The sequence below is a fragment of the Columba livia genome, chromosome 1 (assembly GCF_036013475.1).
Source record: "Columba livia isolate bColLiv1 breed racing homer chromosome 1, bColLiv1.pat.W.v2, whole genome shotgun sequence".
NCBI lineage: Eukaryota > Metazoa > Chordata > Aves > Columbiformes > Columbidae > Columba > Columba livia.
In genome coordinates, this window is record NC_088602.1 from 160,071,853 (window position 1) to 160,086,519 (window position 14,667).

General features: G+C 34.7%; 1 protein-coding gene across 4 annotated transcripts in view; it reads left to right on the plus strand.

The window, feature by feature from the left end:
- Positions 1 to 14,667, plus strand: part of PTPRQ (protein tyrosine phosphatase receptor type Q) — a 135,993-nt gene that overhangs the window by 13,892 nt on the left and 107,434 nt on the right. For all 4 annotated transcript variants that reach the window (XM_065041380.1, XM_065041391.1, XM_065041399.1 and 1 more), the window contains 8 exons: positions 129 to 279; positions 771 to 877; positions 1,371 to 1,468; positions 4,781 to 4,943; positions 6,636 to 6,896; positions 9,817 to 9,977; positions 10,956 to 11,067; positions 11,933 to 12,159. In XM_065041380.1, the coding sequence (XP_064897452.1) occupies positions 129 to 279; positions 771 to 877; positions 1,371 to 1,468; positions 4,781 to 4,943; positions 6,636 to 6,896; positions 9,817 to 9,977; positions 10,956 to 11,067; positions 11,933 to 12,159 (1,280 nt within the window). The remainder of the gene's footprint in view (positions 1 to 128; positions 280 to 770; positions 878 to 1,370; positions 1,469 to 4,780; positions 4,944 to 6,635; positions 6,897 to 9,816; positions 9,978 to 10,955; positions 11,068 to 11,932; positions 12,160 to 14,667) is intronic.

The following is a 14,667-nucleotide window of genomic DNA, read 5'->3' on the forward strand; positions in this document are numbered from 1 at the left end:
GTATATAGAGTTTTTATTCCATTCTGATGACATGAGCCCTGTCATAAAGTAATGCATTTTAAATGTATTTTTAAAGTAACAGAGGTTTGTTTTTTTTTTTTTTTTTTTTTTTTTTAATTGTCACACAGTACCAAGCGCTGTGGAATATCTGAACTATAGCAGAGACTCTGAATCAATAACTGTTACCTGGCCACCAGCCCAAAATACGTTTGATGGATACATTATTTCAATAAACAGTAAAGTTTTCAATGAGGAGAAAATGCTATCTTCTAGTGCAAGGTATGAAGACTACATTTAAAAATAACTGACATGAACTCAAACCAGATGTTTCATTGTATATTTAAAATAAGTAGCAGTGTAACTTATATGTGGTATGCATTTGAAGTTTTAATTGATGTACATTACCCACGTGAAAAAAGATAAAGAGTTACATTGTTTAACAAAATACAAATATCATAAGATGTGTTTGTGCAAAGAGGAGCAAACAAAATACTGTACTGGATTGAGCACCAGTAGAACCTGTCTGTTGTTCTGGATATTTAATCCTTTAAGACTTTCTGTTACAGTACTTGAACTTGCTGTGAACCGTAGTGTGACACATTCTATTTAAGATTTTATCATACTAAAATCATTTTCCACTGACAGCATATACATATGTATACACACATCATGTATAAATAATACCCATAATACTGTAAAGAATTAACATATGAATATACAGGCAATTTAAAAATCCTAAAGAAAACAACCTCTTTCTTTAATCTTTGTAGAATGCACAAATTTGAGAGTCTTCTGCCGGGCACTGATTTCTTAATCAGCATTGTGACAGCCAATGGATTAAAAAGAAGTCGCCCCACCATCCTCAAGATTAGGACCTGTAGGTTCATGGTTTATTAGTAACTTTTCATGACTTCAGATAATTAGAATTGTTACATTTTAAGGTGGCCTCTAAGAAAAGCTATTCCTTCTCAAATCAATGTTTCTTAATAATGGCCGAATTAATGTATATGTCTTTTCAATCTAAACATCCTTAAAAGTTACTAAGTAAATAAAAGCTATTAAAAAACAAACAAGTTTCCTCTGTAGTTAATGGGATTCTGCCAGTAGCTGCAACAGCAGTAATATTAGCATGATGGAACTTTTTCATAAAAATGTATAAACAGTGATTTTATTTCTGATTTTATTGCTAATATGTAGAGGTGAATTTGATTGATTTTTACATTCTTCTGAAGTCCAAAATGAAATCTGTTTCTACACTGAAGTGTAAAATAATGAAATACAGCAGTGTCTTCTGTAGATGTTAATTTTCCTCAAATTAATACAGATCATTTTGATAATAAATTTTGCACCCACTCCTATCTTTACCACAGATCCTGATCCACCGTCAGATTTACAGGTGTTTGGGCAAGAGGAAAACACAGTGTATTTTTCCTGGAAACTACCAAGAGGAGGATATGATATGTTTCAGGTGAGATAAGAATGGGAAGAAACCAGTGCAATCCTTTATATCCTTTTTTTTAAAAATTTAGCAATGAAATTATCATCCTGTATGTACTGCAAACCTAACAATAAATATTTGTACTTATAACCCACACAAGTATGGGAGGGAAATACTGCTATGGGAGAAGATCAGCTAAATACATACTTCATAGTACACAAGGTTTTTTTTTAAAATATTATAAAATTAGGCTTTTAAAAGCTTTCAAAAACTCATTTTCATCTAGTATGCAATAAGAAAGATTACAGGTCAAGGGCTGAATGGAACTGCAATGTAATATTTTTTCTTAGTTTTTTCAAATTTGTAAAACAATTTAATTAAATGGCAAAAAAAAAAAAATCTAGATAGAAGGATCTAACTTTTTGTTTAGAAATTTCCAGAATAAAACTTTTTTTTTTTTTTAATGTAGCAATTTAAAAGTCAGAACTGCAAACATTTGATAACTCCCATATCTTGGGCACTAAGCAATTTAGGGATTTCCTGAGTGATAGATTGAAACTGGACATACAGAAGAAAAGGAGTGACTGTTTTCTGGTGTGGAAACATTCTTGGCCACAGAAACAAAAGATTTAGTTACTATTTCTCATATTGATGTCCCTATATTGGGTTCGCCCTTTGTACTTTGGTCAGCTACTGGCCTCCCCAACACCCAGATAAGCTTATTGTATGTTTAAATTATTGTTTTCATTAGTTGTTATACCATTTTCAAGTCACTTGTCAGTATCTTTTGGCCTGCTGGCCCGTCTTTCTGCTTCTTCCTGCTTCCTTGTGCTTCTTAATTTAGCTTGCATGAATTAGGTAAGTTCATAGTTTTTATTTTTCTTGTTTTACATGATGTCCAGTTTTTAAGGATATATTTTGTTAAAGTAATTATCTTTACTGTTCAAATGATTTTGCTATTTCTACATTCCCTCTACAAACTTTTTGAGTGGTGTTTTATGTATTAAAGTTGCATTTCAGTGTTTTTCATACCATGACGCTTTTGGGTGCTGCTCATGATTTCTTTCAATTTGCTTGATAATTTTCAAGTATTTCTCCTGTTCTAATTAAATGTCACTGTGTTGGACTTTTTATGCTTACAAAGAAGCTGAGTCCTAATACTTCATGGTTGGTATTACAGAGTGGTTCTTCACCATTTGTGGTTCAAATAATATTCTTTGCAACATTTGGCACAAAATCCAGAGTTATTTCTATTCGTTCAGTTCTCTGCTCAGAAACAATCTGCAGTCACATCTAAATACTTTGTGGATCCTGTTTCACTATGACATTCAACCATTCTCTCCTTTGTACCCTGTCTTTTTCAGTCTGCCTTGTATTATCCCTTGCATTTTGCAGTCACTGTATGAACACGGTCGTGCAGTCAATAAAACGGTGGCAGTAATCTGTTCTTTAAACATGTAATTTGAATCAATAAAGATTTCAAGGTACGGTCCTGTATGGTGGACTTACTTCACTAGGATATTCTTTAGTATGTAGCACTACCATGTGAAAAAGTACTTTGCTTTAATGGCCTTACACTGTTTATACCTCAATATTACTGCATTCAATGACATCCCCATGACTTCAATTGTATCCTTACCTAAAACTAGAAATCTGTGTATTAGTATAGTTTCTTGACATTTCTTGTCTCTTCATTAGTGTAAAACTTCATTGATCTGAATAAATGAGAGTAGCCAGTTCACCTTGCACAGCACAATTTGCTGATGTAGACTGGAGTATTTTTATAAATTTTAAAATTAAATTAAGATCTCTTGTTCATGTTTTGAACCAATTCAAATCTACTTTTGTATGTGGTCAGGTTATTTTTACCATCCTGTGGAAAGTAATTGTCATCCGTAATATTGATCTTTATGGCACAGTATTATTGTTCAGCATCTCAGAGCAAGCAGGCACATTAGACAGTGCTTTGTCTGAATAAATGAGCTTATCTTTAAATCTTTAATGAGAAAGGCTTCAGTAGACTGGTTGCTTAGTAAGGTGCACCTGCATAAAAGGGATCATTTTACTAATCATTTAAAATTAATTATCCCAGCTCACCAACTTTCTATGCAATATATTGTAGTTTGTAGAGCAAAGAGTGCACAAAAGGTATTTTCCTAACTTGTTCATACTAGAGGTAAATCTTTAATCTATAGCTTTGCTTCTAGCATTTTGCAGTGCTGTAATTCTAATAAGGTGATGACAGCCTCCAAGATTTAGTGTGCATTAACAGGTACTGTGCTGGTAAAATATACAGAGGGCAACTGGATCATTCTCCCCCAAATGAATAGCAGCTGAACCGAAGTGCTTTCAGGTCACTACCATGTGTTGAATATCCCTTTTCTGTTGGAGGAAACAACAGGAGGCAGGACAGGACACACTGATATCAGCAGCTGCAAACCTTCTCAGTCTCTTAGTACTAACTGAGAAAACCATGTGCATATGCTGGAGATGCTTCTCTAGAACCTCCTCTGCAGGGCAGACACAACATGCATCTTGCCTGTCACTAATGCAGACACGAAACAAGCTGCAGTTGCAGCTTTCTGTGTCCACAGAAAGGACTATCTCAGGAAATGTTTTTCTCACCTTATAGTTGCCTGGGAGGTCAGAAGGAATCCTCACAGCTTCTAGGATTTAAGTGCCCAAATTTCAATTACTTGGTATCTCCAGCACTTTTATTCTCTGCAGTGGCTCTACACAAGTGAGTTTTCAAGGTTAGCAGGGAGTAGAGTTGAGCGGCTTATTCCTTGGGGCTCTTTCCAGAATCTCACCTCTGGGTATTTGTTGGTTTGTTTTGTCTGATTATTTTTTTTCCTTTGCCAGAAATGTACACAGATTTCAGAAGTGTCTCCATTTTAGAATCAAAGAAACCCCAACCTCACACTTTTGATTAATCCATAGGCTCGTCTTCTACCCCTCGGCTATTCTCATTCTGTCTTGTAGTTAATTGTATGGCTCATCAGTACAGTTGTGTGACTGAGCAGTCGGAGTACATTTCATTATCTTTCTTCCAAGAGCAAAAACATGTCACCTGTAAGGCATGACTTAATTTTGCTTCCTTCATCTACTTTTAAAGATTAAAGTCACTGCTTTCACCACTGGGCTATTAAGGAATCTTAAAGTAAGTAGTGGATCAATCTTGTAGAACATAATATAAAGCTTAAGCTATACCCCTGACATTTTTTTTCTTTAAAATACGGAAAACATCAGAAATATTTTTATATAAACAGGTAGTTTGAATCTCTGAACATTACTTTTATGATGTGAAATAGTCTGATATAAAAAATTATTTTTCTTCCATAGCTTTCATATTATCTCACGAATAATGAAAAGCTGCTTACCAGAACAGTTTACGACAGCAGAGCTGTAGTGAAAAATCTGGCCCCTGGGACAGAATACTTTTTTCAGTTGAGGACAGTTAAAGGCTTGGATTCCTCTATGGCTGTGGAGAAAAAAGTCATCACAAGTAAGGAAACGCCTTACGACTTGTCTTTTTTTTCTTTTTGAAAAACAGTGAATGTTCTAAGATATTTATATCCTTGTATATATGTGACTCAAAAGGTTCACGTGGTTCAAAGTGAAACTTTAACTTTGGGTGGCAAGTTCCGCTTCCTCTTGTGAGAGCTGTTTGAACAGGAGCCTTGTACATAACTTGCTGGATTGAAGCTGAGGAATCTGTAGACATAGTTGCAGATACCTGTTTGAAATAAAAAAAAAAAAAGGGTGAACTCACAAAATTCTGGAATGTTTGACAGAATAGGATCTGGCCAGAACAGCATCCTATACTTTAAGAATTACCGTGCATTTTGTTTACTATTGTTTCTGCATCTCATAAATTCTTGCAAGCCCATGGTTCAAGATTGGAGGATTGCTCCTGTACAAGGCCACAGAATGCTTTAAAGAGTAAGAGGCATTATGCTTCAACCAGGTTAACAAGGTCTAGAAAATTACTCTGTATCCTGCACTCATTTTTTGTCTCTGAGCAAACATGGATTTTCCAATGCTCCTGTGATAAAGCATAAGAGGGGAGTTCGTTAGTGGCAGAGATTTGAAGGAATGGATTTATATTGGATTCCAGACTGCGAAAGCAGACAAAGAGCAGCCAAATGTAATCAGAAAATAAATCAACTCCCAGATTTCTACACATGCATGTCATGGATCACCTCCCTTCTTTTATGTGTTTTCTGTGGTTTGTTTGAACTATAACTCATTAACCCCATTAACAGTCAAGGAGTCTCTGCACTTAAGTATTCAAAGATGAGCAAATAACTGAATAACACCCAGTTCTAGTCCTGCAGATTCTTGTTAACGAAAAATGCAACAGAATAGTCATCATCGTCATCATCATGGTCCTGAAGTTGCTTTTTATTCTCAAGTAAATGTTTTCAAGAGTGTTGTGAATGAGTCCAGTATGTAGTTAGATTATGGAGAGTTTATTCTTTTCAGTGGCAAGCATTTAGGATTTTTTACATGCTGAATAATCCAGCCCTTAATGGGATTATGCTCATTAGTATTTTTCAGAAAGCTTCAAGAAAGATAAATCAATCATCTGGAAGATTCACTTTTTTAGGAGGAATGGAAACATCTTTCTTTTCTCTCTGTGGCTATGCTGCACAGATGAATGGAAGTGCTATTTGTAATAGCTGTGACTGCTGTGATTTTAGGAATTGTAATATATCAAAAAAAGATATTTAAAATGTAAAAAAGGGTTAATCACTGAGACAATGCAATTTACTGCGTATCTAGGTGAAGAGATGAACAGTTTTCCAAGATTCTATTGCCTATGATGTATTTTAGAAAAATTTTAAGTGAGTAAAATATCAACTTCTGTTTACAAAGTGTTCCATTCTCATTCAGTTTCACCAGTGAGCAATGTTACTGTTCTTTCAGAAGATCTGATAAGTCTGAAATTTTCTTTGTAATACATAGTAGACGTAAGAGGTACATCCCCAGGTTTTACCCTGTGCAGCATAATGGTACTGCTTACTATAGTATTTTTTTAGAAGTATTTCTTGAATTTGTATGAATATTTCATGATTTTGTGAGGCCTTAATTAATTTAAATAAAACCTACTTGTTTTTAAAGAGTGTACTTTCCTTATATTTTAAGTACTATGCATTAACTTTTTCTTTATCAATCTGAATAATTTTTACTGTAGAACCTGCTGGAATATGTGGTCTGGCATTAAAAATGGTAAATACTTCCTCTGCAACTTTAGTGTGGAATCCAACCAAGACTAACTTCACCTCTTACAAAGCATCTTTATCAAATGACACTTTTATAAAGAAGTTCAGGATTCCAGGAGCACTGACTGACTACAGCATTACAGACCTGACTGCTGGGGGCATTTATAATTTCACACTGCAAAGACTTAGAGGAAATATTGAAGGAGCTTCTGCTTTCATTGAAATTGTAACAGGTCTGTATGGTTTCTTGCTTTCTCTCCTCACCAGTGGATGGTAGCTGTCAATAACAGCACACATTTAACTTTGTACATCTCACGTTGTAGAATAACACTGGAATATCAAGAGATCATGTTATATCTAGCTGCGGCTGTGGACATATATTACTTATGCCCTATTCAATCTGAATCTAGTGCTGCACCACCAGAAACATAATTTCTTTAGTAGTGCTGCTTTTCCTTTGACCACTTTAACCATTTTCATTGTTTTTCAGGTATATCTTCCAAAGACCTTCCATGAACTGAGTTTTACCATATCTGATTTCAGTTGTTTTTTTTCAGTGAGTCAAGTTAAACAGGTTTACAAATGTTGGTAAAGCTTCATATTGTAAACTATTCCATTCAAGTACTTTGTTTTTTGTTAGATTAGTGATTAAAATGTAGTGGGGTAAAATCTCAATACTGACACGTCTGAAATTCACCGTAATATAATAATGTAAAATACAGATGAAATTTCAAGAGGAGAAAGGTGCACCAGAACTACCTCAACCAATTTCTCTTACTACTTTCCTGTACTACTTTTCATAGGGATTTTTTTGTGGCAATGACAGGGCCATATGAGAGAGACCTGAGAAGTGTTGGAATTTGTCATTGATTGACTACTTTGACCAAATGTCATGACATTTGTATGTCTGCTTTTTGGATCAGTGCTTGACAAACTGTTCGTGCTTCTTTGTTAGGGAGACTGAAGCAAGAGGTTAGAGAGCTTTTAAAATAAAGTGATATGGGGACGAAAATCCTTACATTTGTTTTGAGGTAGTGTCTTGAAGGTAAAATTAATAAGAAAAAATCTCGTATATCTTTTAAACTAGGACCGCAACGCTATAATACTTTACTTGCAATTAATACATTTTTTTAAATACAGGGAAGATTTAAGTCAGTTTAGTTGAGCTAACTGTGCTTCGTCTTGCTTAAATATACTGAGATTACATTGCAATCCTGAGCCTGCTGGTTTATGATGGTTAATTTTGGGAAAAATTAACATGTTGTTGTATTTTTCACTCCATATTAGCTGATATATTTGTTCAACCTCAACCAATTTTCAGTCCACTCACTCATTTTATATATATATATATATATATATATATATATATCACAGGTATTGAGTATTATTTTTGTACGTGAAATCGTGAAATTTACAGCAAAATGTTCTGACTATGCTTTACACAAATATACTGGCTGTATACATTACACTAATAGGCTGAGCGCTGCTGGAGAGCAGCGTGTGTATCCGTGCACATGAAACTGGGAGGAGGATGATAGAAAAGCATGTGCAGTGAGGCTCCAGTGAACCACACACACATGCGCCTTCTCTGATAATGTGGTTAAGTCTGCAGAATGGTAGAACTAGGGTGTTTTTTTTTGTGCATCAGTGGGAAGGATAATTCTCAGTCATAGAACACTAGTAGGAAAAACATGACCTTCATGGGACTAAATTTCTCTTTCCATGTGGACATTTTTATGTTCTTTTCTGCTGCTGTGTCAAAAGGAATTGAACTGAGGTAAAGAGATGATTTAAGTATTGTGATAACTGTACACTCAGAGCGTAATCATGGGTCTGTATAACAAGACCTCTATAAGCATAAAATTCAGATTTAAAGGAAGTTGAGATCCATAGAAATAATACTACTGATGATAATGGTAGGATTTCAAATTTATGAAAGTATACTAAAAGGAAGAATTGACGCTCTTGGGTACACTTGCACACCTCCACATTTGTTGATTTTTCGTTTTTTCTGTTATTATTAAAATAAAACAGCAAGTTAGAAATCATGCATACAAGACAAATACGGACTGAATATAAAATCTAAATATAATATTTGGATATAGTAATATTTCAGATTATTTCATGGCAAAACTGGAGTATACTGAAATGACTTTGCAACTTAATAGTCAGTGTAAAGAGTTCATGAAATATATGATAATCTAAACAGCTTTACAGTAAATAAGAGAGGAGTGGAGCTCTTTCAGGATAGAAGTGATATGATATTCAAACTTCATACTATGATGTTAGTGTATAAACAATACTAGAAGATTTCATTTGGATTCTGAAGAACTGTGTTAGTAAAGAAGCCAGAGGACTGAATGCAAGGGTAGAAGTGAATCTCAAATGTGACAAAGAGTGTCGTTGACTGGGCTCACTCAGGGAGATAAGCACAGGGACAGTTCTTGGCTGTGTGTATTTTCCAAAGCAGAAGGAAGACAGATGCACGTGGCTATGGATTGCACAGGTGGATAATATATGCAATATTAAAGGCAGATAATGTTTTAATGAGCTATTGAAGAAGCTAAAATCAGGTTCATTGTTAGACTTTGAGATGGTGATACAGATTTAAAGGTGTGTTTTAAGGGCAGAAGAAAGTGAGATGATTTGACAGGGGTAGGGTGAAAATTTGGGATTAATAAAAGGAATAAAACATCCAGATTTGGGGGACTTGACTCACTAGACTTCACGGAATTACTGGGATACCAAATACAGGAAAACTCTAGAAAAGTTAACTACCCTGTGGCTAGCAACAGAACAAGTACCAGCTGTATGTTGAATTTTGACAATAGCACCAGCTATGAGAGTAGTAGTGGTGAAGAGCAGAAACACTTGGATTGTGCAGAGATTTTTTGTTAACAGGACACTGGGCAGAGCTACTTGAGCTCCCTTGCTGCAAATGGGGGTGTCTGCACAGCTCAGAGTTTATCAACTGAGTCTCAGAGGTAGTATAGAAACTATACTATAATATAATGCTGTATCCAGACTAATTAACAGTTATCCTTCATGTAGCAAGTAAACTGTTCTTGGATGCTTTTATATTCAGTTGTAACTAGTAATATATTTGTAAAGGGGGTGATTTAAATTGTCTTTCATTCCACAATTGTCTTTCAGAACCTGCAAAGCCAGAAGGACTTAAATTCTTCAATGTTTCGGCACGTTCCTTTTCGCTGTATTGGAGACTACCATATGGACATGTAGACAGATTTCTCGTGGATCTTATTCCTGATCATGGCTCTGTTGTTATCCTAGATCTTGGAGTTAGGGAGTATCAAGTATGTGCTTTTATTACAGGACTTGCATGGCCAGGTTTTCCTTATTCACTGTGCTGATGAGTAATTCAAGCTTGCCACCTTAGCTATTTAATGCAAATATGAATATGCAGGTATTAATGAAAAATTGGTGAGAGCAAATTTCAGCATCCAGAGTTTGTTACCTAACAACAGGTAGTGAATGTACTCTTTTTTAAGTCTGCTAGAAAGATACAGCCAGTCATCCAAGGGTTCATGAATAGTTTAACAAAGGAAGGGCAGAGCTATTGAGTAATACAGACTCATTAATTGTGTACTTGCCAGGAAGACCTGTGCTTAAATCATTAATGCAGGTGACGTTTCACTGCTAAGCCATCAAAAAGGAATAGGAGCACTTTTTGATTCTGCTCTCTGGAAAATATAGTAATATTTACAGAAATAATGGCTGTTCTGGTGGTTTTGCTTTTGTTTTTTATTGGAACTGCAAAGATACAGGTATTTTATGTAGATACTTGCTAAAATGTTGATAGTTATGTTTATTTCACAAGATGGGCTAGCTTAAGTGTTAGAAACTTGTTTTTCAGGCTGCTTTTGTGATTATTATTTTCAAAAAGGAATTTTATGATGTTTCATATGTACTTTGATAACAATGATACATAAAACCTCTATAGATACACTGATAGGTGATTCTGTGATAAAATTAATAGTTAATTTTGTTGTTCTTTAATATTGAAAGTTATACAAATCTCATAGATGGTAGTTAAAAAAGATGGCAAAATACTGCACTGTAGCTAACATCTAAACTACTATATTTACTGTTGTATATACTGTTGCATTTCTAAAAGCTTATTAACAGATCACTTTCAGTAAGACTGCTTAAACTTTTGGCTTTTGAGGTGTGCTTTTATATATATATATATATATATATATATATATATTGTTTTGTTGTTGTTGTTGATAATTTTGGGTAAAATACTTAAATAAATCTATGTCCTATTTCAGGCCGACTTCTCTAATACTATTCCTGGAACAACATACAATGTTACAGTTTCTGCAGTTTCTTCTTCACTCTACAGTTCACCTGCCAGTCGAACAGTGACAACAAATGTGACAAGTGAGTTAAGAGTGACTGATGAAATCTTGTTGATTATTTTTTTAACTGTGCTTTTTTGTGTTTATTATATGCGCAATGGTATCTGAGAAATTATAAAAAGTTATGGACAGTCATTAGGATTTTTCATCTTCTTTAGCCATAAAAACCCACACTGAGTCCAAGGCATTATTTGAGAATATGAATGTTTCTCTATTGGATATTTTTAAGAAGCAGCCCTGGATGTGACTTGTAGTTGCATTCATCCTTTACCTTGGCTATTAAAAAAAAAAGGGGGGGTGGGAAATTAAAAAAAAAAAAAGAAAAAAGAAAAATGTGTAAAGGAGAATAATTTATAAGCTTTAGAAACATTTCCTATTGTGTCATATAATAATATTCATATCCCAATTTATATATAAAGTGGAGACTTTGGAGACGTTTCTGAAAAATGCAGCCATATCAGACATGTTTTATAAAAGAGTGCAGTTTGGTTTTTAATGGTTTAGGGAAAGGAACTGAAATTAAGCCTGCTAGAATATCTCAAATATTAAATTGATATTAAACTCTGTTTTGTCCATGAAGATCTTATCACTAGACTTTTTGCATTCTTATAGAAGAATGTTCCTGGTGTTCTAAAGTTCATGTTATCATTTTTGTAACAGGACTCTAGCCAGGAAGAAAAAGAAAAGCTTTTTATTCAACAGTACGTTAGTTTTCAGTAGTTTAATTGGTTTATATTGGCAAATGATTTAATTTCTTTATATAATCTGTGAAGTTGTTGCCATTATCTGGAAACGTAACTAAAAACTGTTTTACATGTTTGTGTTTGTGTGTGTATATATGTAAATAAAGCTATTACTTTTTGGGTTGTTTTTTGTTTTTGTTTTAGATCCTGGGCCCCCTGTGCTTCTTGCAGGTGAAAGAGTGGGCTCTGCTGGGATTCTGCTCTCGTGGAATACACCACTGCATCCAAATGGGAGAATTCTCTCCTATATTGTTAAATATAAAGAGGTCTGCCCATGGATGCAGACAACTTATACACAGGTCACAACAAAGCCAGACAGTTTGGAAGTTCTTCTTACCAGTCTTAACCCTGGAACAACATATGAAATTATGGTAAAAGCTTTATGAATGCTTTTTAGTATTTTGAATTCTGACTTATTGTACATTGTATGAGTTTATGGTAGGTGTGTTTTGAAGGGCCTCACTAATTACCATTGTCATATAGCAAAATATATTAGCCAGGTATTTGTTTACAGTAGTAGTTTTTAAATCTAGTTTAAATAATTTCCAACCAAGATTGGACTGAACCATAGTTTCTTCTCTTGATATTCTTGTTGGCGTATGACATGTGGTAGAAAGTAAAAAGCAAAGGGTAGAATTTTCAAAACCATGTAAATCCTTCTTCATCTTCATTGAGATTTTATCTTTCAAATCACTGGTGCACTTTGGATAATACAAATAGATTTCTAAATCGTCTCAGCCAGATGCGGAAAAGCATGTAGCTACATACTTCTTTCTTTGTTTTTAAATTGAATTAGTTTAAGAAGGAGTTTTCTGACCTGAATATCTGTTTTGATGTAGTCTGTAAATGCTTTTGCCTGGTTTCCCTAATCCTGGTAGGTAACCTAGTGTTATCTCCTGAAATAACATGTCATACTTTTCCATTCCCTTCCCATAGACTTTTTGTTACCTAGATATTCACAGTGAATATCTACTGCCAAAATCCGTGCATGTATTTTCATTACTTTTGTATGTGGAATTTGTTTACATTGAGATTAGGCACTCCCCATCCATCTCTGAACTCTTCAGCAATAAATGACTTCAGGTGGACAGAAATGAACTGCTGCCCCCTTGGCAATACTGGCCAAGCAGTTCTTCGCCTGACTTACTCTTTCATCAGAACCTTGGAGAGGTCAATGTCAAGAATTAAGTGAAATAATGTGTTTGATTTGCTTCATTCTGTGTCATGTAAGTTCATGCAGCACAAAACTATAACAAAACATTGAAGTTGACCAGACTGAGAATAGGGCTGTGCAGTGATTCTTTGTAAAGGTGGTGTGCATGTGTCAGAAAGTAAAAATGTAATTATGCCTGCCGCTGTGGGAAAGTTGCTTATTGTGAATGTAGTGATGGCCATGTTGATAAAATCCACTATATCCACAGCTGCAGAAATGTTTATCCTTTGATCTTCTGCCTCCAGTCATCTGCTATTAAAAAAAACAAACACAAACAAAAAACATGAAAAACGTTCAGCTACTATTTGAGAAAGGTATTACACTTAGACTCTAAGCCATTTAATCTGCTCAGACAAATCAAGTCATTAAGAGAATTTAATTTGCCATTTTGAGTACCTCGGTAGCACTTGTGTGGAATTCACCATTAAAGTTTTGCAAATTCTGTTCTTTGCTCTATGTATGAATCTCCCCTGGGAAGACTGTGGACCATTTTAAATCATTTGTTTTACTTTAGCAATAATTTGGCTTTTGTTGGTATATATGGCAGGCAATTCTTCCCATTGCTGGAGCCTGAAACATTGATCTTAGAGCAGAATTTGACTCAGAAAAGTGACTTGTGACCCAACAACTTCTGTCTAACAGGGACCACATGGCTTTTCTCATGAGTGAATAAAAGTCTGTTGGCAAACAAAGTACTGTTATGTTACCTACTGCTTTGGTGGATGCCCTGACTGCCTGACCCATGAGCAACCTCACAGATTCATTAACAACTCGGGTGGAAACACTTTTTCTACCTGGCAGATGTGGCTGAAAAGAAACATTACGTGTTTTCCTTCTCTTGAGCAATTTATTGTGGTTCTGTGGTTAATTTTTGGAGTCTGTGTCATTTAAAAGCAGCTCTTGGTTTTCAAACAGGTGAAAATTCTTCATTGTTTTGGGGTACCCAACTTCATCCTGTTATTAAATTATTTCATGTAAATACCTTGACAGTACAGATCAACAAAGCTTATAAGCTTTGAATATGGGTTTCCAATGTGTTTGTAACAGCCCAGTCTTAATTTCTTTACATTAATGATAAAACCACATTTTTAAAGAAATAGCAGTGACAAGTGATATTTTATTAAATGTTGGGGAGTTATAGATATTTTTGGACACCTGATCATTGACAATTTTGTAAAGCTCTGCACTCGTGATTTTTTTCTGAACTTAAATAATTGGTGTCATCATCATAATTCAAAGCATAAAAACTAATACTCCTTCCAAATGTGAACTGCAGCTACTTGAATTTTGGATAGTACTTTCTTATCTGCATAGTAAACTTGTCCTTAAATGTTTCCAAGGTTTTTTTCTGTAATGTCTCTTTGTGGCAGTTATGTCTAGAAGCTAGCAGTGCGTTGTGTAAGCATTTATTTTGATTTCTCTTCATAGCTAGTTGGTGCATGTAGCTGACACCTTTACAATGCAAATTTTTGCTTACTTGCGAGTCCTCTTGCAACTACACATATGAAAAGGGAGTTTCCATGTCTCTCTTAATGTTAGTTTGCCTTTCCGGACCCTTTCTACTGTACCTACTTTGAAATGAGATAATTAAAAATCAGTGCTCAGGAAAGGACATACCTTTAGATTTATATAATGTAATTTTAACATTGTCAGAATTTTTTCATTA